The sequence below is a fragment of the Gadus macrocephalus genome, chromosome 22 (assembly GCF_031168955.1).
Source record: "Gadus macrocephalus chromosome 22, ASM3116895v1".
Classification (NCBI taxonomy): domain Eukaryota; kingdom Metazoa; phylum Chordata; class Actinopteri; order Gadiformes; family Gadidae; genus Gadus; species Gadus macrocephalus.
The window spans coordinates 9,920,451-9,946,976 of record NC_082403.1 but is presented as its reverse complement, the minus strand read 5'-3'; the positions used below and the strand labels follow the sequence as shown (position 1 = coordinate 9,946,976).

The following is a 26,526-nucleotide window of genomic DNA, read 5'->3' as shown; positions in this document are numbered from 1 at the left end:
GGAGACCAGGGGACATGATTGTTCTTATCCAGAAGCACTCAACCTTTCCTAGATGTTCCTACGGCTGCCATACTTAGCGAGTGTTCACACAAGCGGCGAATTTGAGGCTAATGATCAGGAACACGCGGCTGCTCCGGGACGTCCCCCACGGGCCCCAGCCAGCGGAGGTATCAACACACACACATGGATGTAGACACGCATGCATGCCTGTGTAGACGCACACATGCACACACCAATGTGCAAACACACACTCACTAACGCACACAGAACACACAGAAACACATAGTACACACACAGGCACAGATGCGCAGATGTCTACACACAGCCACATACACTAATACAAAGATGTACACACCAACGCACATATGCACGCACATGCAGGACCAAAAACACACAGATGCAGACACACACACACACACACACACACACACAGACACACGCTCAACAAGATGTATTTTTAGGGGGAAGTTATGTGTTTCCTCAAGAGGCAAGGGCACTGAAGTCATACTAGTTGTTTAACTGTAGCTAATTGAGTCCAATGGGATTGTTAGCAGTGATTCATTATTTAATTTGTATGTGTGTGCGGAGGGAGGAATATATCTCTTGTCTCCACCAATAAAAGTGGTGCTTTTAATACACACTATTGATACGGGTCTTTGAATGTGTGATGACTCATATTTGCGATACTAAATCTGTATCCACAAGACCATCTTTCCCAAATCTGTGGTTTGATATCCGCAAAGGGTGATTCATACTGGAATGTTTTTTCATCGATAGAAATTTAAAAAATATGTCAGAGCTCAAATATAACAGCAGTTACTGCTTGTGTTTTCGCTCAAACCGAACACCTGCCTTCACTAGAAATTCAGCCCATTTTGATTTTTTAACTCCTCTTTAACCAGTAGTGGAAATCCCTTTGAGATGCACCTTTTAGTGTAATGATTGTCCTGTTTCACACATTTGCTCTTGGCGATCGATACTCGGAAAACACTGCAGTTTGCCCAACGGCTTGTCTGACTTCGCAGACCTCACTGTGTATGAAGATGTAGTAAGTAGAATAGTGTGGTTAAAGAATCTGAACTGCACCGAGTAGAAAGGTGTCAAATCGCTGGTGAAGAAAGAAAGGTGAGGTTGAGGGGATGGTGTGCGAGTGCTCTTTACACTGTCTTTACACAAGTTTCCCCCAGCCACTAATTGGTCAAACATAACAGACAATCGATGGAGAAAAATATATATACAATTACATTTTCTCAAGATCACAACAAGGATGGATGGGTTTCATTATTAAATTGTCAGGTACATTGCTGAAAGGTTTGTTGAGGATTTGATGTTCTCTTCGCTCTGTTCCTCCATATCAGTCTCACTCTCACGCTCCCTCACCCTCTCTTTCTCTCTCTACAGCTGTCTGTCTTTCTTTATTCTCTCTCTCTCTCTCTCTCTCTCTCTCTCTCTCTCTCTCTCTCTCTCTCTCTCTCTCTCTCTCTCTCTCTCTCTCTCTCTCTCTCTCTCTCTCTCTCTCTCTCTCTCTCTCTCTCTCTCTCTCTCTCTTCCTTAAACACACACCGGGTTTGGCTGCGTGTTTCGCCAGTGTGGGCTCCATTATTACTGCAGGCTCTCTTCCTGGCAGTGCTAGATGTTGATTGACAGCTAACATCAGGACGATGTCACAGCTCCTGTAATCACATCCAGCATGTAGCAGCTCACGCGTAGTGCTAGGGCTCTTTGATGCCCGCATTGCCCCAGGGGTTAAAATACATGAAAGCAGTTGTGTTGTATTTTTTCTCTGTTTCTTCTTTCCTTTTACCCCTCACTATAATGATGTCTCTTGAGTCATCGCCATATAGTGCACATCATAACTATTCTCAAGTCGGGGATTGAAATGCATAGAGGGAGATTTGTTGCAAGAATGATTTCTTGAATCGAAATCAGATCTTGTTTTTATTTATTATTTCTTCAGGAGGAATTGTTGATGCGTGTGTATTCATACAACGCGTTGTTCTATTCGTGACCCTTCTTTATTCGCTCTTAGTTTTTTGGACAGCGATCCCTTGCAATTTTGAATTCATTGCTGCTCTCTGGAAATCAAATGTTTTCAGCTGGTGATTCCAGCACGAAGGAAAGGGAGAAAGCTATTCAAAAAGGTTTATTTTACAATGAGGCAAGCTTTATTCCAGCAAGCAGATTCTAGCTATTTTCATTAAGGTCCACACACCACTTGAATGTTCGGTAGGGTTTTGGTTAGTGTTGGCTCTTTTACAACGGGTCTATTTGGTGAAAAATGTAATTGGGTTTACTAGTTTTTAGAGATCAGTTATGCTATAAAGTAATTAGCATAATCAGATGCTTTCCAGCGAACTAAACTGTGCTACAGTGCTTTCACTTGAATTGACCATGGGATGCAGGCGGCTGTTACTGAACACACCACCAAAAACATCCAAAAGAGAAGATGTAATTTTTATTGGCCTCTGGTTGTGTGTGCAATGTGCACGTTATGGAAGGTGTATCTATGTGCACACAAGCGTTAACCTGCATCCCTTATGAGCTGGGATAAGCCAAACCGCTTGGAGGAAGTAGCTGTAAACCCCAATAGAACAGTTTCTCAAGGACTCTGCAAAGCCATCTTGGAGACACACACACACACACACACACACACACACACACACACACACACACACACACACACACACACACACACACACACACACACTGCCAGAGGAGACGGTGTGTGATATACCTTGATGTTTATCAATGAGTGTGTGTGTTGTTTGTGTGAGAGCGATCTTTTGCAGGCGAGCATTCATAAACAAACATTGCTGAGGGGGGTTGAAAAGGCAAGTGTAGTTCCCAAAATGCAGAAGAAGCCTTGCACCTTGCACCAAAGTTCAGCCATTTGTTGCTACACTCTTTGTATCAGATCGTAGGCAAGGTACCATGAATCAACACAGATGCACTTTTCTCCCTACATTGCCACATGCACTTTTTTAATTTATTTATTAATGTATTCATTCACCTTCCTTCAGGTTCTCCGACATCGACTCCCTTCTCTGCCCTTCGATGCTCCAGCTGGTAGACATGCTGCTGCATGAATGCATTCATAATCACCACAGAGACCGTAAAATGGTGATTAATACCAGTCACTTAACAGGTTTAGAAGCAGAAAGGTGTGTGTGTGTGTGTGTGTGTGTGTGTGTGTGTGTGTGTGTGTGTGTGTGTGTGGGTGGTGACGGGATGTGTGTGTGACGGGATGTGTGTGTGTGTGAGAGCCTGTTAAGCGTGCAAGTGTATCAAGATGTCTCTGTGTGTACACTGTCCATGTCCAGGGAGTGATTTATAGACTGCTGGGATAATGACTCAAGCTAATTGTTTAGAAACTGAGACTTGTTTACATTGTTATCATATGAACCGCCTTCAGATCAGCCAAGTGTGTGGGTTGGGGGGGGGGGGGGGGGGGGGGCTATTCAAAGGGTGACTTGGTTGACGCTTTATAACAATTATCCGTGTTCACCCTCGGAGAGAGCAGCTCCTCAGGATCCATTTATCTCTTACAGTTGAGTAGTAACTTCATGAATGAGACATACATTACGATTCCCAATGGACAGAATAGAATAACCGAGAACTGTGTGTGAGGACTTGAGTGGTCTTATTAACAGCCAATTGTTCCATACAGTTCGTTTATTTTCCAAGCATGTGTCAATGTCCACAGCTATAGTGCATCTGTCTTGCATCTTGAGGAAAAAAAAAGGAAGGGACAACAGAAGGCTTCATTATTCTGCATGTGACATCCCTGGGAGGTCACATGGCCCATGGGATCCATAGACGTACTCTGCGTAGGGGATAATAGTCTAGCAAACTCAGAGATACAAAACGCAATATACATATGTGCAGGTGCACACAAGCGCTCACTTGCGTGCATACACACACGTATACGCACGCACACACAAACACAAACGGACGTGTACTTGCATACACCAACACCACACACCTACTTTCGTACACATATACGCACACACACACACACAGACACACACACACACACACACACACACGTTCACCATTATCAAGCTCTTGAAGGAAAGTCGGCATATACAAACTCAATTTTTGTCGTCCCATGCATAATGCATCTCTGTGTGTTTTGGGGTATCTGTATGTTTAACAAGATGGATTTTCTGGAAGAACCTGGGGGTTGGATGCTGCATCAAAACACAACAGTTTTTCTCTTTTCTTTCGGAACTATTTACCTGCGGTTTAAATTTATGATCTGCTGTTTAAAGGGATACGCCGAGATATTGGAAAATTGACGTTTGTCTGTCTTACTCAGGTTCAGACGATATGTTTTATTTGTAATTCAGCATTGTGCGTCCAAAAGGGGATTCTGTGGGGTATTAATTTGCTATCCATAAGCCGTGTCGATAGACTTGCAGAGTTACGGCAGCCTAGCTTCTGCTCATGTGAGAGGAACACCCTTAATTACTTTCCAAAGATGTGTTCTGAATATTCGCTTATTCAAAACGAGTTCCAGATACAACACAACAAGATTTTAATTTGCCTACAAACACAGATAATGCTGCGCTACTCTCAGTGCTGTGATTATTAGGCTGCCTATTTGCAACTGACAGATTACCCTCCGTGTGGACCACCAAGGCAGCAGTCGATAATAAAACTGAACCAGCAGTGCATCACAGCTAGCCTTATAATCACAGCGCCTAAACTACGTGTGTGAGGACAAACTACAATATTGACGTGTTCCCTGGCAATAAGCGACTATTTGGAACAGATTGGAAACCTTTGGAAAGTTATCCAAAGTGTATTGCCCTCAAATGAACAGGAGCTAGGCTACTGTAACTCTGCAAGTCAATGGAAGCAGCTAACCCGGCAGCTACACTGAGCACGGAAGCCTTGCGTCACGCAGCTCTGCGTAGTGTCACACACAGCCTCCTGTACCGACGCACACAGCCTCCTGTACCGACGCACACAGCCTCCTGTACCGACGCACACAGCCTTCCGTACCGTCTTGTTGATTATCCGAACAATCTTTGGATATTTGTGAGGGTTTATCTTAACATATATATATGTTCTTTTTTTTTTAAATATTACAATGTTTGGAGACAGTTTCAATCAATTCAAAGCGCTTATCTTTCACTGCGTGATTTTGAGCAAGGGGAGACCAGTGCTGTTTTTGACTTTAATTTGTAATGTGATTTTCATGACACAAAACTAGACACCAGTGGCTTTCAGATCATGTCTTGTTCATCTCGGTTGTTTGAGATTACTTCAAATAATCACAAAGCAAATCGATGTTTTGAACATTCTGTGAAGTTTAAAGAAATTGAACAGAAGGACTAGCCCTATTCACCCGGAGAGAAATCACTCAAGCTGTGTTGTGGGAAATGGGAATAGATCGCCATCAAAGGAAAATTCATGACAACGTGTTTATTCACGTTTATTAAATAAACGGAGGTAGAGCTTTTGGTATCTTTTTGCATCGTTCAAAACTTGAAATAGCTGCCAGATACGTTTGTTATTAAAACCCTTTCACAAATACCGCAACAAATTGTATTTGAAACGTTTAAATAATAGTCGATTTCCACAGGGAATGTATTATGTTCAAAACGTGCTGATATTATATTTGTATTGTTTTCATTATTTTGTGTGTGTAGCTGCTGGTTTCCTCAAATAACTTTGTGCAAAAAAGGATCAGTCAATATGTGCCTCTGGTAAATTAAATGTGATTTTGAAATGGTAAAGAAAAGCAAATAGGAAACCAACTGAAAATATGTCTTGTTGATCCAGTATTGGCAAAGCCTGGAAGGATCTTGTGTTGCAAGTCAATGAAACCCGCAAACAAAAAAACGAATCCAGACTACAACAAAAGCTATCCTTGGTCAAAAGACTATTTTTATATCAGCGTAGTATTTTAGTTGATACAAAGTAAATATGTAAGGGATAATGTATAGAACGCCGGTCATTATCGGGAAAATAAGCACCGACAGGGCGAACAGGACACCAACGCACAGCGGAGGTGTCTTGCTTCGCCCTGAAGGGGCTTATTTTCGATAATGACCGGCGACGTTCTATACATTATCCCGCTTATTACACCCCTACTTGCCAAAACGAAAAAAAACTTCACATGGTGTCTTTTTACAATTTCTTTGTTACCAGCATTCGTAGTGTTGATCAGCAGAGAAATAGTCTGCCCAAGACGTTAGCGTCGCTTAGCAACCGAAGATGCTGGGGTTGAAAAGTAACCAGACTACTTGCGGAGTGATACCAAAGACGTCATTAGAGCCAAAAAGTCCTTTGTTGTCCTTGACAGCGGTCAATTATACTTAGCAACGGTGAATTATCAAATATAATTCACTGCCGGAGGTTGTGAAGAGCCCATGCAAGTGAACGGAGCGTTCCACGACATTGAGAAGACCCGTGTAATATTTTTTTTGAATTGAGTGAAAGATCATAACATTTGTCATTCTTGTTTGACTCACTGACTGTGCTATTACTGCTATTTATACTGACCACTACCACTACTCTGAGACCATTCGCTTATAAAGAATATGGCAATGTTATGAGTTCCTGGCGAACTGTTTCCCAGGATGAAATATAGTGTGTGATAAACATTTACTTCAATGAAAAACTCTGCTGAATCAGAGGGAGGTTGCTAATGGATGTTAACTGTATCGTAACAAACACACACAGACACACACACACACACACACACACACAGGTTCCCTCCCACGCACATACACGCAGCCATGCACGTTCCAAGAGGAGAGGCCGGGGATATATCTTGATGGAGGTTAGAGGTCTATGTTCAGTGCTGACTCAGGCAGAAGGCGATGGCGAAGCCTGTCTTAATTGGATGTTAGTTTTGGAGGGAATTCGTCAGAGTCGAATGGAGTTGAAGGCCAGAAACATACATCATCCCCCTCTATGCATTGCATTCTTTTGGTTCAATTCATTTTCGTCCTTTCTCCATTTCTGTCTTCTTTGGATGACTTTGTTCACACCTACGAAGACACATTAGGATTCTCACCCACACAGTCTGATGAACACATACACACACACACACACACACATACACAAACACACACACCCCTACACCCAAACAAAGGCACACACAGGCGCACACACACAAACCAAAGACACCCACAAACCAATCAAACACACACTTGTACCGGACATACTCACGTACACACACGCACGTGCGCGCACACACACACACACATACACACAATTGAAAAACACCCACAAACCAACACTTTGACAAATACACTCACACATGCAAACGCACACCCGCACACAGACACACACACACAAACACACAAAAAAAACACACACACACACACACTAACACACACACACACACACACAAACTGTTACACTCCATGGCGGCGTTTGCTCCCTCTCTCCCTCCAGCCGCGTTGATTGATGACTTTAATATTTACCAGTGATCTCCTTCTCTCCACGCCGGCCAGTGCGGCGAGAGTGAATAAAATCCAAGCGTGCATGAAGTAGATTAATGCTTAAAAGCTGAATAAAGTGTATAACCATCACCACTCTATGAACACGCGTTATCTCCCCAAATGGTTTGCGACCAAGGGACCAATAAAGGCTAATGGAAGTGGGTATCAGGCCTTATCAACCAGAGTGACTGTCTCCACAACCGCCCTCTCCCCCAACCCAACCGTCCCCGTCCGTGCCCCCCAAGAAGCCCCAGCTTGGCCAGCTTCCATTTATTTTAGGAGCCAATATTTACCGTCTTACCTTCTTCAGGACAGACACGCGGTTTTGGTTTTCGGGATCAAAGATGGCTCTTAACGGATTAAGGGCCCTCTTATGATGGGTCTTTTTTTGTTTTCTTAATGTATTTTTCCTGTGTGGGTGTGGGTGATGTGTGTGTGTGTGTGTGTGTGTGTGTGTGTGTGTGGGGGAGGGGGGGTGCATGAGGATTAGGATATTCACTATTGACCATGATGAAACACTAGACTTATCCAAGTGCGGATTTTACCCATCATTAGGAGAAAATCAGCAGTGTGTGGAGAAGAAAACAACGGTAAAGGTAAGGGACTTTCTACTAGCATGTCTGGTTCAAGGAGACTTCGGCAGGCAGTATTGGTTTAGTGGTTTCGTCTACCTCACCATGGCAACTACCTTCCTGCATTTACAAAATGCAGATGGAACAAAAATGTGGTGTTCATTTTGTTTGCTTATTTATCTTTTCTGCACAATGGAATTCAGAAAAAAAATACTTGCTTTCATGGCCTTTTTCCGTTTTCTACCTTGTATTTTACGGACATAGACAATTTCGCCATACGTTGACTTCGTACATATACCTGCTCTGTTCTGGTAAAATATCCCCCAGGTTAAGGTTGATGTATACGCAGCCAGCCCTGTGTGTCCAATATGACTCAATGTGTTTCTGTCAAACGATTGGACTCTCTCTCTCTCTCTCTCTCTCTCTCTCTCTCTCTCTCTCTCTCTCCTCCCCCCTGTTGTCCGTTCATTTACACAATAGTTGTAATAGATTTCCTCCTCTCCTCAAAACGTTGCTGACACCACAAGTGGGCAGGATGGAAAAATAGTCCTGCAAAAGTAAGACCATATTCCGCGTACATAAGGCTCATTAAAAGCCTTTCACTATAATTACCCCACAAGAGAGGTGAGGGCTGCTCCGGCAGGGGGGGTTGGTTGTTACGGAGTGGCGACGAAGATTAGAAAATGACGGCGTCAGATTATGGGTTGTAATCGAGGCTTTATCTTAAACGAGCGCAAATTAAATTACCGATCATTAGCTTTTGTGAGTTTGGAGAGCGGGGCGGGGCTTGGTGGGTGGGTGGGTGGGGGTTCAAGGCTGAGCTTTTAGTTTAGAAGATTGGGTCAACAGGAAAATTGGGGGAACAAGCAAATAAAGAGAACTAAATAGAAACATGCCGATGTAATGTTGTGTGTGTTATCGCAGAGTTTGTGAATATTCCGTGAAGGTCCACCATCTTACCGGTGGTTTATCCAGTACCCAAGGCCGTATAGCTGAAGTGAGTTGACTAATGTTGCCCCACACAGCATGCTTTTTCTGCCAACCCAAGGTGAGTCTGACACTCAAATTAAAAGATTCCTCTCTGAAGAGAATTTCCGATGGAACTGCATATTACGTAGAAGGACAGGTTGTTCTCTGACTGATTCTATAACAAAACCGCTCTTTAGGCTGTCCTCTGGTAATATAATTACAAATAGTACAAAAATAAAATGGATTAAATCACTCTTTGAATACAACCTCCGTAGATCGGAGAGATTTACGTAGAGGGTATCGGAGTATTATACGGTTACTTCAGAGCCGTAGTTTATTGCGGCTAGTGCTTCCTATATGTTCCCACTTGTAGTTAATTAGTTTGCTTTGTATAATGTGCCGACCTTTATGTGTTTTACTACCCTATACGCCAGTGCCGTGCCTTGTGGGCTTATTGTTTCAATGAGGAGGAAAGTTCTGACTGGGCATGTTGCGTTGCGTCCATTTACCGAAAGATGAAAAGTGCACCGAAGCAAAATGTATAGTGAGAGAAATCTAAATGGCATTTAGTTTTTATGAAAGCTGGTAATGTGCACGTAGCGACAGGCTGCTGATGCTGGTAAATCAAGCAACCGTTAAATGCCCATGTCGTGACTCAAGCTTGATTAAGGATGCATATGCTCGCCATTCATTCGAACCAACGGCAATTTTTAACGCATCATATAATAAAATCCTCAACCGAAACCAATAGGAAGACTGTTATTAAAAAGAATGTGTTCTTTGCTTGCCCTTCAGTGTCTTTATTATGCCGTAATAGATGTGAGTGATAGTATCGTTTGCTATTGTGATGATAATGAATTTATTAAGATATATTGACACAAGGTCAATCACTATAATCTTCATGCTGTCTGGATGGCAATAATAATTCCAACAACAAAATTAAAGGGCTCTTGTAATTAATAGTTCAATGATCATTTAATGTTGACTTGTTTAATATAATCAAGCAACTTTCTCAGTAACAGTAATCCTATAGATATCACAGTCAAATTAAGCAGAAAATAGAACAAATAAGACTGACAACACATGAGAGCCTGTACCCTTGAGGAAATGGCATTGATGAATTGTATTTAAGTTTCACCCAAGCAACCAGAGATAGGTTTCCTGAGAAAATAAGATTACAGCCATGGCTCTGCATCCTGGGAGCGCAATATTCAGCCTGTGTTTGTGGGATACGACAGCAAGCCCTGCTTCAATATCATTTACATTGTTCTGCCTCTTCATTCGCATTCCCCATTGTGTCATTCTGGGGATGAGCAACAAACAGCCAATACACACCAACACAGAAACAAGAGATGGCGCAAACCGAAACAGAAGGGAGGGAAAGACAGAATCGGGCCAGGTTTTTTTCTCCTTATGTCCCTCTAGTTCTGTCTCTCTATGGAACCGTCCCTGTTTCTCTCTCTCTCTCTCTCGCTCTCGCTCTCTCTCTCTTTTGTATTGTCTCTGTTTCTCTCTCTCCATGCCTCGCGTCCCCATAAATAAAACTGAGGGACGCCGCTCGGGTCATCGCAAGCAGCCCCCCCCCCTTTGGTGGTGTTTGGCTTTTGTTTATAGTGCGTCTTTTATGGATCTACAGGGAGGGCTCGATTACCGCCCGGCGCTTTCAGCCGGTGACCTTGGGAACTCATTTGTTCCGTTCCAGTTAGGGATGGATTCAATAGCGCAGTGAGGCGGACGCTCCGAGTGCTGCGACGCCATCACCTGGTGGGCGTGTGGGTGGCGCTGGCGTTGGGGTTGTTGGATTGCGATTCAATTGTAGGTGTTTGCGTGATGTCCCACAGGTGTGAAGGAGAGCGAGGCGCGCACAAAGCTAACAGCGGTTTAAAGGATAGCATAACCAACGCAAACAAAAGGAGCTTGACGTTCAATCAAGTTGTTCAACCAAAGCCATTTTTTCTCCCCGTTTGTTATTTGTTTGTTTATGGCCCTGCATCAAGTACAAATGATAATTAGCATGTATGTGTTGTTGTTGGTGTTGTTTTTCCCTTTTGCTCAGCATTGTTCCACTATTCCCAGGTGCTCCTTGCGGTAATAGTCCTCCCTCTCCCGCAGTCGTATGGTTAACACCACCCCTGGTTTCAGCCAGCGGGGATCCAGCAGTACCTCCATCAGGCCAATCGATGCCAGCGTGAATCAACATGTTCTTGTTATTACGGGGGAGGGGGGGGGGGGACTGGTTTGCATTCTAGACATGGTTAAGGAAATCGATGGAGCATCACAGAAGCGGTAGAGGTAGAAATGCACGTTAAATAGGAGTTGTTCCGGTTCATGGGTTCCTCTACTCTTTTTTTTAACATCCATCTGGAGCTGTACGCTATTCTCATGATGTTGTTGAGCTATTCCCCCTCGGTACAGTTGCGATCAATAGTATGTAATATCAAATCAAAACAGTAAAATATTCCTTTGCTCACCACAAACAAAGGATCAAGAGCACCAGACGTGGATTGGATTTACATTTCCTCAGAGGCACATCACACACATGGATGTATGTACTATTATGTATTGTTTGAAGGTACTTTATGTACAACGTATTTCTCTTCGGTACAACTAAATCAAACTGCATGGCAGAGAAACCAGCCTGGTTCTTCAGGCCCCAAACCAAGCCCCCATTTCTGCTTTCTGCTTTTCATCCAAATGTATTAAGAGGGTGGAAGTTGAAGAGGAATTATGCATTCGGAATGGGGAAGATATTGTCTCGCGTCAAAATGTTTATTTGAGTTTAAGACAAAAGTGCATTTCGAGGCCAGCTTCAAGCAATGCCTAAAAAACTTTAATTTGAAAGAAATGAAGAGAAAGGGACGCAAGCAATGTCCGCCAAGATGAAGGCTGATGCGTTGTTTTTGCCTGAAGGAATTTTTTATCATTCTGTGTCCATATTATATGTTCTGTTAGGGTACAAAATGAGTTGTGGGAAGCAGGGGGAATGGCATTCCTCAGAAGATTTAACAAAGCTTCCTGGCGGGGGCCAACGGCCCAAGCATGAATAAAACATGAAACTTTCAGAAATGAAGAACAGACATTTAGGCGCAGGCCAACCAGGAAATGCATGCGGGGAGCAGACATGGCTTTAATGCCACCACAGTTTCACAGGCCAGTTAATGCGACGAGTCTAGCTCGTACGGCCTCTCATCCACTCAGCAGTGGCGGATCCCCACGTTTTCCAGCCCATTAGGGTTTCCCTTAATAGTGTGGACTTAAAATCTGTGCCCTGTGACGGTACAATGTGGATCATTATGCTCCCCAAACATTTCACGGGAGTTCCTGAAAAATAAATTAAAATTAATTAGATTTTGAGGGGAAATAAATTAGCTGAGGGCCACTTTAGAATGAAATGCCAATAGAGGTAATTGTTAATGACTTTTTTCAACCTGTAAATCATGCATACTGATTTTAAATCAGCCATTCAGGTTTTCATCTGAGAAAAACGGTTTCACATAAACTTCCCCTCCAATGATGCATCAAATGTGATTGTTCTAGAATGTTTAGTGTCTACCACCGTTACGTGCTTGAACTACTCAAATGCACGAAGGAATTAGTGAAAAAGGCATCTCTGTTACTCGCGTATGTTTTTCATTATTTTGTAACTCCTATATCAGTGTTCATTGTGTGTTTTTTGGGGCTTTTGTAGATTTTCATAATGGAACGACACTGGCCATTGTTGCTGTTGGCATTTTTTAAGTAAACAGGTAGAAACTTGATTATCCACCATTTTCGTGACACTGACCTTCTGCATATTCCTTCATGTGAAACAAAAAGAGTATAGAGGTGTTGATTGGTTCAAAACCAACCCTTTAGTTATAGGCCCATATGATGTCTTCCAGTATCTAAAAGACACACACACACACACACACACACACACACACACACACACACACACACACACACACACACACACACACACACACACACACACACACACACACAGCAAGTCGGTGTAACCTGAGTCCCATCTGAAGGTCACAGCTCAAACAAAAGCTCCATTTGAAGCCATGTAATATTGCCATGATGGACTCAAGGGTCTTCCACTCTGATTAGTTTCCCCGCTACAAGGTGTGTGTGTATGTGTATGGGGCCACACTAGGGCTGTAACGATACGCGTATCAAACCGAAAATCGCGATACTCAAAGCCACGATCCTGTCTCGCGGTGTGAGAAGGCAGAAGCGCGATATGCCCTTTCTAACTCTTCGGTCAAATTGTCCGATTGAAATTTGCTAATAATTTGTCTAAATAATAGTCTGCTGACAGCGCCCCCTCCTATCGATGCCGTAAATATGTGACGAGATGCCCTCTCTGTGATCACAGCTCTCCGTGGCTACGGAGGATTGCATTTCTCCACAGCCGTCGAAGTCCTCATATGCGATATGAACGACATTTATCCAGAGTTGGCCAAGCGCGAAAAAAATTGCCTGTGTGATCCTGTCTCTATTGTTTTGTGTGATTTGACTGGCAGTTTGTCTGCTTATAGGTCGGAATGAAGCGGCCACCGATTATTGACAGGATGGATACTTTATTCTACCGGACTCGTTCGCTTCTTCACTAGTAGACACACGCGCTACCGCTCGCTCTCCTCGCTCGTCCACTCACTATGCCTCGTTATTGCGACGTTCATGTTTTTCCTCATCTATTGAAAGTTAGGCTATTAAACATGTTGCATTCTATACGGCCTGATTATGTCATTATTTAAGCTACATAGCCTAATAAGAAGCGCTAATAAGGATATTTGAATAAACCAACCAAACAGTTAAAGGGGCCCTATTATGCCTACCAGCAAAAAGCATCCTCCAACTGCAATCTTTGGTTATTTCTTTATTAATTTAGCTATACTTTAATAGTATTATTTCGGTTCAAATCTGTTCAGTGTTCCAAATTATTTGTTATTAAATGTTACATTAAGATAATTGGTATTTAAGTGTTGTTTAAATAAAATGCTTTTTAAATTTAAAAGAATCGTGGGATGTATCGAACCGTGGGTCAAAAATCGTGATACAAACCGAATCGTGAATTTGTGTATTGTTACAGCCCTAGGCCACACCAGTCTAGTGGCTAGGGAGCCTGCGTGCCAGCCAGAAAAAAAGAGCCTCCAGGTTGCATTTATTATCATCATATGAGTTATCGTATTTGTGTTTGCAAATGTGTACACAGGTTGACACATTTACAAATGCCTGTGTGGGTGTCTATTCTGGCAAGCATGTGCGGGATGTTTGTGTGCGTGTGTGTGTGTGTGTGTGGGATGTTTGTGTGCGTGTGTGTCTGTGTGTGTGTATGCGTGTGTTCGAGAGTCCTTTGCTGCGACGGAGAGAGCTGTGACTCCCGAAGCCTCGTTAAAATGCAGAAAGTTTGGGCTTTAAAGTCACAGTGACCCCTGCTCTGCTGTAAGCACCCAGTCCTGCATACTGAGCAGAGCGCTGATTGATCTGCCTAAGTAACGGCAATTAACTGGGACTTGCTCAGACAGGATTGGCTCTCTCGGCGAACACTCGCACAAACACACACACGCACACACATGCAACACATTCATGCAGATGGTCTGGTCATCAAACGAGCTGGAAAATGAATTCATGCGCTGAACGCTGAACCCGGGTCGCGTTTGATCCTGGCGTGACGTGCGTCACCTTTGGCACCAAAGCTCCGCCCACCGCTGATTATGCATAGAATCGTTTAACACCTTGGCCCCTTGTAAGAAAAAAAGGGGCTAAAAACGTTGGATTACATAAAAGAAGATGGGAAAAGCTAAAACTGAACATGAGGCTGTTTCTTTGGTTAGGATGCGATGGGTGACCTTTGCCAGGATTCCTCAAATTATTCTGGGGTGTATGAATATCATCTGCCTCTTTCATCTTGCATGTTATTTGGAAACTGCCATCCCTGAACAAAACTGGTCTTTGTATTAGAGTGTTGTTTTTTGCGTAAAGGGTTCACTTCAAACACCATCATCATGCCAACATCATTTGAAAGATTTATATTCCACATCACCGCTAATCTTTCCCCATCCATATCATGTCATACTCACACCCTCACTTTGACCATGACGGCTTGGAAAATATTTGCATGAAATCTCTTACATCTCTCACCTACAATCTCTGTTTCAAGGTCCAATTACAGTTGATAGAACTTTGTACCCACCAACATCCACCAGCCCACTGAAGTCCCCTACCCCCAATAAGTTGTCATGGTCACCTTTCCCTGTAATACCCTTGCCCCAAAATATATGTCCCAGACATATCATCAAAGTCTAATGTGGACCGCAGAGCTCCGGGGGTTTTGGAGGGGGGGGGGGGTTGAAAAAGGAAACAGGAAACCGATTTAGCATGGCACTCGAGGGACAAACGCTAAATGAAAATGTAACACGATTCCGGCCGGACACGGGAGGGAAAGTGAGAGTGAGGTGAAACAGCAGGTATCGAACTGACCATGGCAGCCATTGAGAGGAGCTCCATCGATCTACTTCAGCGGGCCTTTATGTTGCGCGACGCTGTGACCTTCTCTGTGTATCTAGCGCTTTGGCGTTTGTGTTGTGTTTTAAAAAAAAAAAGGAAACAGGTGGCGGGAAGGTCTGAGCGGAGAAAATTGGCCAATGTGACAAGAGGTCAATAGGATTGTGATGGTGATTTTAACTTTTCAGATTCCAAGTTTACTAGACGGTGAATCTCCTAATTACATACGTCAGTGGTCGTCGCCATCGTTAGCCGCGGCTAACAGAAAGCCTTGTTGTCCTTTGAGCTTGATGGCTGAATAAATGGGACCTGATCCCTACACAAATTGCCCTTTAACGTAAATAGACATTTGAATTTCTCCTTATGGCGAAAAGGGTGAATCGACACATTGTACTAGGACATGAGTAATTCCCTTGAAACAGTCATGGTTGAGTGGGTGTGTGTGCTTGTGTGTCTGTTTTATAAGGTTTGAACGCTGGAGTGGGTGTGTGTGCGAGTGTGTCTGTTTTATAAGGTGTGAACGGTGGAGTGGGTGTGTGTGTGTGCGTGTGTGTCTGTTTTATAAGGTGTGAATGGTGGGAGGGGGTGTGCCTTTCATTCCTGTGATAAAGCCTGACATTGAGCAATGTTGAAAGGTTAGGTTGAGCAGATAGTTTCTCCATTTTCTTATATTCTCAGTGAATAACTGAAATAAGAGTTGTGGCATTGATTTCCTGGCCCCGAGGGTCAAGATTCATCCATTTCAAAATAACACTTTCCTTTTCCTCCCAGGCTGCTAGATAGAGAAACAATATATTTGTTTCCATTGTAGTTTAGAGACAACATTCAATTAATCATTTTTAGCGATTGACTGCCTCCTCTGCTGTCCCACTAGTCACTGAAGGTTAGGCTTCTGCACCTATTTTATAACTCCCTAAATGCATGCACCAGACGGCATATATACTGCTCCCCACTCACATCCACTAAAATCTCAGTTTATCTTACTGGATAAAACACTCCCTGGAGACAGGCATGCACACACACAGAGTCACTTTACCAGCCCTCACCCCCCCCCCCGTTGCCTTAAATCACCACTAATGTTACATGACAAGCTTTCACAATTCCACCCAACACTTTCATTACGCAATGCTCTCGGCCCCCTTAACTTTGGGGTTGAGTGAGGGGGGGGGGGGGGGGGGGTTGGGGGTGACTATAGCAATCCATTCAGACATATAAATAAATAAATAAATAAATCTACAATGCTCTCATGTTTGGAATAAAAAGAAAACACAACGGGAAGTGACCGAGCAAAGGAGTGAAGAGGGAGAAATAGAAAAAGTAATTCCGGTAAAGGTGGGGGGGGCCGCGCAGCGTTTGATTGATGTGGCGCGCAGACATTAATCTTATTCTGTCGGCTCCCTGTGTATATACCCATCTGTTATGCCCCCCGCTGCGCAGAGGGGGGGTCGAGCACTGGGCTTAAGGGTGGGGACCGGGAACTCCTCCCTGGAAGGATTCAGGGTCCGAGATCGGACACCTCCAAACCCGTTGCTAGTTTCCTCTTGGCGACGGCAGACCATAGGTTGAGGGGGCCATGGCTTCCTCGCAGCTGTCCACAGGCTCACACAAGACCCACAAGCCCATGGGGGAAATAATGCAATTTTGCTTCAAACCCAAGGTTCCTGGTTCCAGAGCCACATCCAATTCATAAGCTGCTCCTGCTCTGTAATGATTGCCATTGGCCTGCTTCCAATGCTTAAACTGTATGTCAGAAGAGTTGCTACATACAGAAGAATCGGCATACACCGTATACAGTATGACATTGCAACGTGCAACCTAGCCTAGACATATGGTGCATGGGTTGGAGGACAGAGATAAAGAAGCAGCACATGGCAAGGGGAATCCCTCGATAGCTCTAATCAGGGAAATCCCCCAGAAGTCCCGGCAGGCTGAATTATCTGCGCGCATCAATCTCGCAAATGCTCATCGATGTGTGGGAGGACGCCTCAGCCTCCAAGGGAGCATCCTAACCGTTACGTCCCATGTCGACGGCTGGTATTGACATGAGCTAGCTCCCAAAACTAGCACGCCAGGCGCGATCAACAAACATTGACATATGTTAGTATGTCGACATTTTATGTGTCGATTCAGATTCCTCTTGCTGCAGAGTGGTGGCGGGGCCGGGAACAGAAACCGGTGGCAGTAGAAAACAAATTGTTTGTGCGGGCCATGGCTCGCTGCACTAACCACATTAAACACAAACGTACACGGCCGCTCACACGCACATGCGCACACAAACACACACAGCTCCTCTCCCATCGTCGTCACCCTCTTCATCACAGGTTCCAATGTTGCGTTGAGAGCTTGTGGGGAGGTGCTAATTTTCTCCTCCCTGATAGGCTAGGAGATATAGGGGGTAGGCGGGAAAGATCAAGTGTCTTTGTGTGGTAGGGAGGCCAACATAGGTTGTTAACCAATGGGATAACGGAACAAGGATGGAAGAAGCCAAGTTGGGCAGGGTTTATGGGGGGGCAGAGACTGAACAGCCCACAGATACCCGCCTAAAATTGCCTGTGGGAATGTTCTGGGTCTCATTTCGCACCCTGGAACAGCCTGATCTCTCGTTTTTCTCTGCTGCTTGCCGTGGCCGCTGCAAGCGAGGGCAAAGAGAACATTCATATGAAATTCAGAGACATATTCATTTCCGACCGCTTTTGTCCCTCAATTTCTCACTATTACTTTCCAGGGCATTTTCATTTGGTTATATTTCCTAAAAGGTTGTACCTAGACCACCAACCCCCCCCCCCCCCCCCCCCCCCCCCCCCTTCCCCAAACTCCCAATTTTCATATGTTTTCTGCACCCGACAAGTCCTATTCTGGGCTCAAGTGATTACCTGTGCTATCCCCTCAAAACGCATGTGGGGGAGCAGAGCTCCAGACAAACCATGCTGGCTTTGTCTTCATCAATCTCATAACAACGCTGTGTCCCCGGCCCCCGGAACCCAGAAACCCGGGCGCTTCATGTAGCTAATCTCCCGGAGCACCGCGGGCCAGACCGAAGGCTTCCAGCTCCATCATCACACGGCAGAATACCCTCCTCCCAGCTCACCGCCTTCCTCATTTTTCTTTTTCCAATTCACCTGCATATTTACCTGGTCTCTCACGGTTACCACCACCTGATCCCTCTTTCTTTTTTTTCCCTATCACCCTAGTTTCTCGTGGTTTGTTTAATTTATGGCCTTATGAGTCTCAGCAGCTGTCTACCCTGCAGCTTTCTTTTTGCTCTGGTTTCTCCCCCCCCCCCCCCCCCATCCCTTGGCCTGGTGTTGTTTCTGCCAGTTTAATGAGTGCTGGGTGGAAGTCTAGCCCCTAATGCACTTCTCCTCTGAGGAGCGGGGCGGAGAGATGGGTGAGGGGGGGGAGGCGAGGCGGACACAGTCGAGGAAATCTAATTTACAGGTGGGAGATTGGAAAGGACGCACACACGCGCTCACAAGTGTGGAGCAGTGCATGTTTGTGATGTGCCCGTGTGTGTGTGTGTGTGTGGGTGTCTGGCGTGTGTGTGCGCGCAGGATTTGTGGGCCTGGCGTGCGTGCGTTTGTGCACTTGGCGCTTTCGTGCCAGTTCTGCGCTTCTGTTAGTGCCCGGAGATAAAAAGATTATATGTCCCTAAATGACTTTGGCTTGGGCTTTACCAGCTCGGGAAGTGCCTGGTAAGCAATGGCCCTCATTAGCATACAGCATCAGCAGGCTCTTTAAGTGTTTGTAAAGTATATTTCACTGTGGCATGGTCAAGCCCATAAAAGGAATGTCCTTCCTCTGCGAAACGCCCGCGCAAGGCGTTCTATCCCTCCGCCAGTTTTACGAGTGGAACCGCTCGGATTAAAAAGTGGTCGCGCAAGTAGAGCCCATCGGGCACTTTTTGATGGAATGAGGATTCTTTTATCAGATATCAAAAGAACAATTCATACCGGAGTGTATTTTTTCAAACAAATGTATCCAGTCGGGTACATCTTGAGCTTCTTCTAAAGTGGTGCTGTTTGTGTGTCCTCAGGTTCACGGGTCCAAACCTTCCCTCCCCCATCATCAGCAGCAAGAACTTGGCTCCGGCTGCACCTTCCACCTCCGACGGGAACCACAAGTTGAGGGGCTTCAGCGCCCAGTATCAAGGTGAGATCCTCTGGGATGGGGTGCCGTGGGACCTCCACGGAGAGGGCTCTCGACCTCACCCCCCGTGGTTATTACGACACACAAATTAATAATGCATTTTTAATTTACCCGCAAAAGAAAATGCATTTTGTGCATACAAGGTCGCTTGTATGCAAATATGTGCACACACACACACACACACACACACACACACACACACACACACACACACACACACACACACACACACACACACACACACACACACACACACACACACACACGTTCACTCACACACTCCATTTCTCTCACACACTCCATTTCTCTCACACTCACTCACAAACGCAGAAACTCTCTCACAGACACACGCACACACACAAACAACCACATGCGTTTAAACACACCTTCACATGCACAAACCAATGCGCAAACCAACACGCGCATTAAAACACACGTACACACTCGTACAAGCATACCAACCTTCCCAAACACATGCATATCCACGTGCTCGTTCGCAAATGAGCGCACAGACACACATACACACGACCACACACTACACACCCACACATGCACGTGACTCGAGTCTCCAGTCTCATTACTCTAACTGGGCTGGAGGTCAGCGTTGGGAAGACACCAGGCGAAGGAGAAAAGGGATTAGACTGTCTCCCTAAGACTCTCACCCTCCAGCCGTTCACCTCCAGAGAGAGAGAGAGAGAGAGAGAGAGAGAGAGAGAGAGAGAGATAGAGAGAGAGAGAGAGAGAGAGAGAGAGAGAGAGAGAGAGAGAGAGAGAGAGAGAGAGAGAGAGAGAGAGAGAGAGAGAGAGAGAGAAGAGAGAGAGAGAGAGAGAGAGAGAGAGAGAGAGAGATTAGACTAAGAAGTGACAGGGACTGAGTATAAAAGAGAGAGAGAGTAGCGAGATGAAAGGGAGAGAGAGATCATACAAGAGGGAGTAGAGAGGGAGGAGGGGAGAGATAGAGGGAAAACTAGAAACTAGCGATAGAGATGTAAATGTGAGGCAAATATTAGTATAGAGAGAGACACAGAAATGAACAGTGGATGAGGGGAGAGGGGAGTGGAGGAGAATGAGCGAGAGAAAGAGAGGCCAAGGTGCATTAACGATAACTGGCTTCCGTAGTGAGATAAAGACACAGTGAAATATGGATGCGTGTGCAAACACCCTAATTAGATTAACCATTGAGACCCTCAGATGAAATAACCCCCCCCTCAACCAAACAATCGCAGAATCCTTAAGCCCCATCGTAATACCTACCCATGACGCCTTATACGCCAGACATCTTCAACCAACAGAAGCCTCTCTTTTGTGGCTTCCCATCCCACTAGAACGCGGGAGGATTATGATTATTCACCACCAGTCAATTGGTCTTTTCAATTACCAACACTGGCGTTCTTCAATGTGACACATACAGTTTATTTATTATTTATTTATTTTCCGTTTCTGTGCTGCCACAAACAACACATTTCATAGGATTCTTGTGAGAATCAAAATAAGTACTAAACAAATGACACTTGACAGAGCTCATATTCAGAGAGACAGGAAGTTATGTAATTTATGCCGTTCAATCATTGTAACGTAGCAGATGGGGTATTTGACAAGGATGTGTGGCAGGTGTTTACGTATGTACTCACAGTGGCTTGTGTTACTTTTATTGGGTAATGTGCGTTTACATCCGAGTCCCTAATTTGATGTTGATGAGCTCATTTCCTTTCCAAGTTTCCTTGTGTGGAAAGATTCCATTTTGTTTAATGAATCATCCAACTCTAACTAAAACTCCATCATCACATCATTGTAGAGGCATGACATCTGGGAACATGTTTATCATTGCTACAAACGAGAAAAAAATTGTGTTTTCCAGGACCCAGTTCATGAAATGAATAAGATAAGAATCAAATCAATTATTAATACAATCATCATTATCTCACTTTAGTTGCCCTCAATTGCAACCATATTGTGTGTGTATGCATCTAGTTCTCACTGTTTCTCTGTTTTCCTGTTCCCTCCAGTGAAGAAGATGACTGAGTTGAAGTCTAGAGGCGTGAAGATGCTTCCCAGCAAAGACAATCACCACAAGATATCAGTGTGTAAGTATCCTCTACGTACGGCACACTGTCCATCCTTTATCCAGAGATTGATTCTCTCCCTTCCGATACCGGATCATTCGTGGTGTTGCAGTGCAACGCTAACAGGAGGCACGGATGACAATTACCTCGGTCACAAATGACCCATTTCATTTTTCCTGTTACTGGGCAATCTCATTTCAGTTTTTTTCCACCGCTACATTGTCCAGTTGAGGAGGGGGACAGTAGGGGACGTTTGGGCTAACAATGATAAATGGGCAGCCATGTTTGCCAAATCTCAGCTGAAGGGGAGACGCTTTTGTTTAAAACTCTTCCGGCCATCCATTTATCCATCCGTCCCTATCTGTCCCCATTTTCTTTTAGCTCAAAGTCACAAGCACACACGAATAGTTGACTCTCAGCATAGAAAAATCAATGATGAACTTGCACTGTAAAACCGGAAGGCCATCTTGTTTCATGGGCTAGGGAAATGCAGAGACAATAACGCCAAGTAAAAGGGATGACAGTAATTGTAATTGCTTGCCCTTTTCAAAGTGGCAAAGGAAAATCTCCCTGTCTCCCTCCCCGATATCTCTCCTCCCACACTGTTATTACCACCTTTCTCTCTCCCCCTTTCCATGATTTCTTGATTGTTTCTTCTTTTTACCTTACACGTGTGTGTGTGTGTGTGTGTGTGTGTGTGTGTGTGTGTGTGTGTGTGTGTGTGTGTGTGTGTGTGTGTGTGTGTGTGTGTGGAGGCACCACGGTGGCCTGGTACGCACAGTGTGTAAATGGAGTAATTAGGTTCAGAACAAGGTGTGGATCAGACAAGTGCCGCAGTCATGATATTCTTGTTGCCTTTGGGTCCCTTTTCAATTTATTTTCTCCACCTATTCATCTTATCTTCTAAACTCCCGCCCTTCCTCCCCCTGATATATATATTAAAAAAAACATCATAAACTTCAGGTTATTTTCATGTTTCATGTTCCCATTTGCTTTAGGCTTTTGGATACCCTCCCATATCCACTTTGTTTATTGCTTTATTTTTTCCCTGTTGTATTTCCGTTGATATTTGCCGTGAATACTTAATAATTTGCCCGTTTCCCTCCACCTCACCGGTTCTGTGCTCTTATTGAAATCGACTCTTCGGGACCACAGTGTTCTGACACCTGTGGGTCTCTCTCATCTATTATTCATGAGCCTCCCGACAGACGCTTGGGCCAATCAGCAGGTGTCAAAATGTCCTGGCACCGCCCGCCAGGTTATTGACCCCGCCCTGTCTATCAGATGGCTTCGCCCGGTTGGCCCCAAACCACTGGACCACTGTCATTTAAACTCCCTGCAGTGTCACGGGGAAAGTGCATGGGAAATCCAAATTAACTACTTGAAAAGTGTTATGCAGGAAAATAATTAAACCATACAGCATATTAACGGTTACATAAATGCTAATGACATTTGCAATAAAGATTGTCCGGCATGTTTTATGCGTGAGAATATGGCATTTATTGTATATAAACTGAGGTTCTCTCACCACATCATTAAATCTAGATTGCTCTTTTTATAGGATAAGGTATTGATTTTTTTTTTTTTTTGCATCCCTCTCTCTCTCTCTCTCTCTCTCTCTCTCTCTCTCTCTCTGTCTCTGTCTCTCTCTCTGTCTCTCCCCCCCTGCCAGTGTCTCAGATGGGTGTAGCACAGGGGCATAACATGTGTCCAGACCCTGGGATTCCGGACCGAGGGAAACGGAAAGGCGCTGACTTCAGGTAGGAGACGGGAGGACAGAAGGAATTATTGCAAACCACTTGAGATTGAGTACATTTGGGATGGTAATGAGAGGTAAAAAGGTTCAACATTTTCTCAATAAATTCCAAAATGGGCCAAAATTGAATCTAACAAACTCTCTTCTAATGTCTTCAGCATAGTAACGAACTGTGTCCATCCATTTTTCTTCCTCTATATTTAAATTCGCTCCGGTTGGAGTTAAATCCGCTATTCCGATGCTATTTCCGATGCTGTTTCTTTCATATCCCAAGTTCTCCCCTGTAACCTTCACCTGTAGAATCCCATCGGCTGAGGCCCGAATGGAGAAATGTGTACACACAAACAAATGGTCTGCATATCGAGTCGCAGCACACTAATAGGCTATCCCTGTGGGATGTACAAGTTACAGATGGCCCCATCAAAGCTCTTCTCTGTCTGATCCTTTTTCTGTATCAATTGTGTTCCCTAACACAGACAAATTAGTACTTTGGGAATTGTGGCATACCAACGGTATCCCATAATGCAACGTGTCTGGTAGACCATCTTGCTGCTTTAGCTTACACTTTTTATTTATTTATTGAAGAGTGGGTAATCGGTAAACAGTTGAACCAGGCATGCTTAGGGATAAGCCAGTGAAAGCCATGAAACGTAGGAAATACTAATACAGGCCTGTCTAGAGAGAGAGAGAGAGAGAGAGAGAGAGAGAGAGAGAGAGAGAGAGAGAGAGAGAGAGAGAGAGAGAGAGAGAGAGAGAGAGAGAGAGAGAGAGAGGAGAGAGAGAGAGAGAGAGAGAGAGAGAGAGAGAGAGAGAGAGAGAGAGAGAGAGAGAGAGAGAGAGGGGGAGTGATTCTGTGCCGTCAACCTGACAGGATAGAACCTGGGCTCCCCTCTCCAACCCTGTCTCTTCCACCTGTTCCAGGTATCATTCAGTTGGGCTTAAGAACAACAGCAACAAAAAACACTGAAGAAAAAAGGAGACAGAGGAGACGGACAGAAGGGAGCTGGATAGGAAAATAAAGAGAAAAAAAAAAACAGACATGCAAACATTAACAATGAATGGTATGGATAGCACCATCTGCTACCCATACCAAGTAAGCTGCTAGGTCGATCTTGACGTCTGACTCATTGCCCCGGTGTTTATGCAAACCCCTCGCCTGCAGACGGGGGGCCACTGTTCACTTCTCCTGCGACGAGGGCTACGAGCTGCAGGGCTCGAAGAGCATCAGCTGCCTGCGGGTGACCGACAGCTACGTGGGATGGAGCGACGACCGGGCCCATCTGCAGAGGTAGGCTGGCAATTAATGGCTTCCTTCCCCACGTCCCACTCAATGCGGACGGTGCGTGTCTTATCTGTCAGTCTGCGCGTTATGCGCGGCAGCACGACTTTTTTCCACCGGCCCCGGCCTCCCTACCCACTGGATTGTGTTAGCTCCTTCTGTAAGCGCCGATGGCGTAGCAGTCGGACACATTGGACACATCACCCACATTCTTCTGAACACTCGGGTGACGGGGGAAGCCACCAGTCATGCCCCTCTGCACTGTGTCCGGGGGATGCCTGCTGGCTTAGGATATATCTTATTTTAAAGTTCTCCTTCCAGATAAATGTCAGAGTCGGAGGAGTTGTCGAACGGGACTCTTAATTGACTGGCGTCGTGTGCCTCTGGCATGTTTGCTAACCAGAACGGTCACATCAACAAAAGCCATTGGTGGAAGGGAATGCAATGATTAGCTGTCATTTGAGATTGCAAACGCTGAGATAAGATATCTCCATTGGTTGGTTCAATTGAGTTGTATTTTTTCCTGGTGGTAAACATTGAGTTCCAATTAAGATAATCATTTCCAAAAGCTTGTGATTTAAATTGTAATTTTATTCTATGCTTTCACCACTTACTTTCCCAACTTCTTTGTTAGCCGCTATATGCCTTATGTCCGAGCATAATGCTGGTGAGGGAACCTCATTAAGTTGTTTACCAACTGGTTTTAGTCCTTGTATCCTCGCTCATTCCCCCCCACTACGTCTCCACAGAGTCGGAGGGGATAAACAAGAGGGAAAATAGGCAACGCTGAAAAGGACTTATAATGAAAAGGAAATTATGAAAGTGATAAGGCCATAAACCTACACAAGGCACAAACGGATACAAAGACACAGTCGTACAAACGATCACACAGAACGACCTTGCACACAGAGGACACACACAGACACACGTACACACAGACACGCTGACGTCGCACACTTTTCAAATTGGGTTGCATTGGCATAGCTTTGGTATAGCCTGCGATAAAGCGTGATCGTCATCATTAAGCAAGATTTGCCGACTGTGGCCGAAGTCATTAGTAAGTAAGTAAGTAAGTAAGTTTTATTTATAGAGCACATTTACACACAGCATACACTGACCAAAGTGCTGTACAATAAGATAAAAATAATAAAAAGAATGATGAGAATAATAATAAATTAGGCTGCGTTTGGGTGCGAAAGCTTGTTGGGGTGCAAATCAGTCTCTATTTTGTGAAAGTGACGAATGCAGCAACTGGGGTCGGTTTGTTTGTCTTGTTCCATTGATTCAGACAAACTAAACGCTTGGTCATTATTTCAAAAGTGCCACGTAATTGTAATTGCCCAGTTAACTGTGGGGAAAAAAAGTCATTAAAGAAAACATGGCTTGAATCTTCTGTTGTGCAGAGAAATTCATAATTTCAGCGTCGGGGGTTAGTCATCAGAAGTGCTTGTGTACAAAAGTGTCCTTGACGTCACTAAGGGGGGTAGTTATTATTTATTATTTTTCCGGGCAATTTTATGGTTGCGTTAGTGTTTCAAAGCGGTTCAAATCCGTTTTCATCTTTCATCACTTTTCTGCCTTTTCTCAAAATAAATTGCGTCCATTATTGTTAAAGTGTCGCACAAACATTGGAAAGGATGGTTCTTAATTTCATTGAGGCCCTATGCAATGACATATTTTCTTCCAAATAGCAAAACCTCATCAATTTTCTGTCCACTTTCTGTCCGCTGCCCTTCTTCAACAGTGAGATATATGTCGGCCATTTTGTGCCAGTTTCAGCGCAACC

General features: G+C 44.5%; 1 protein-coding gene across 1 annotated transcript in view; it reads left to right on the top strand.

Moving 5' to 3' along the window:
• Positions 1 to 26,526, top strand: part of csmd2 (CUB and Sushi multiple domains 2) — a 242,171-nt gene that overhangs the window by 77,093 nt on the left and 138,552 nt on the right. Inside the window, 3 exon segments of the mRNA XM_060042704.1 lie at positions 19,530 to 19,645; positions 21,649 to 21,726; positions 23,378 to 23,465. Of these exon segments, the coding sequence (XP_059898687.1) occupies positions 19,530 to 19,645; positions 21,649 to 21,726; positions 23,378 to 23,465 (282 nt within the window).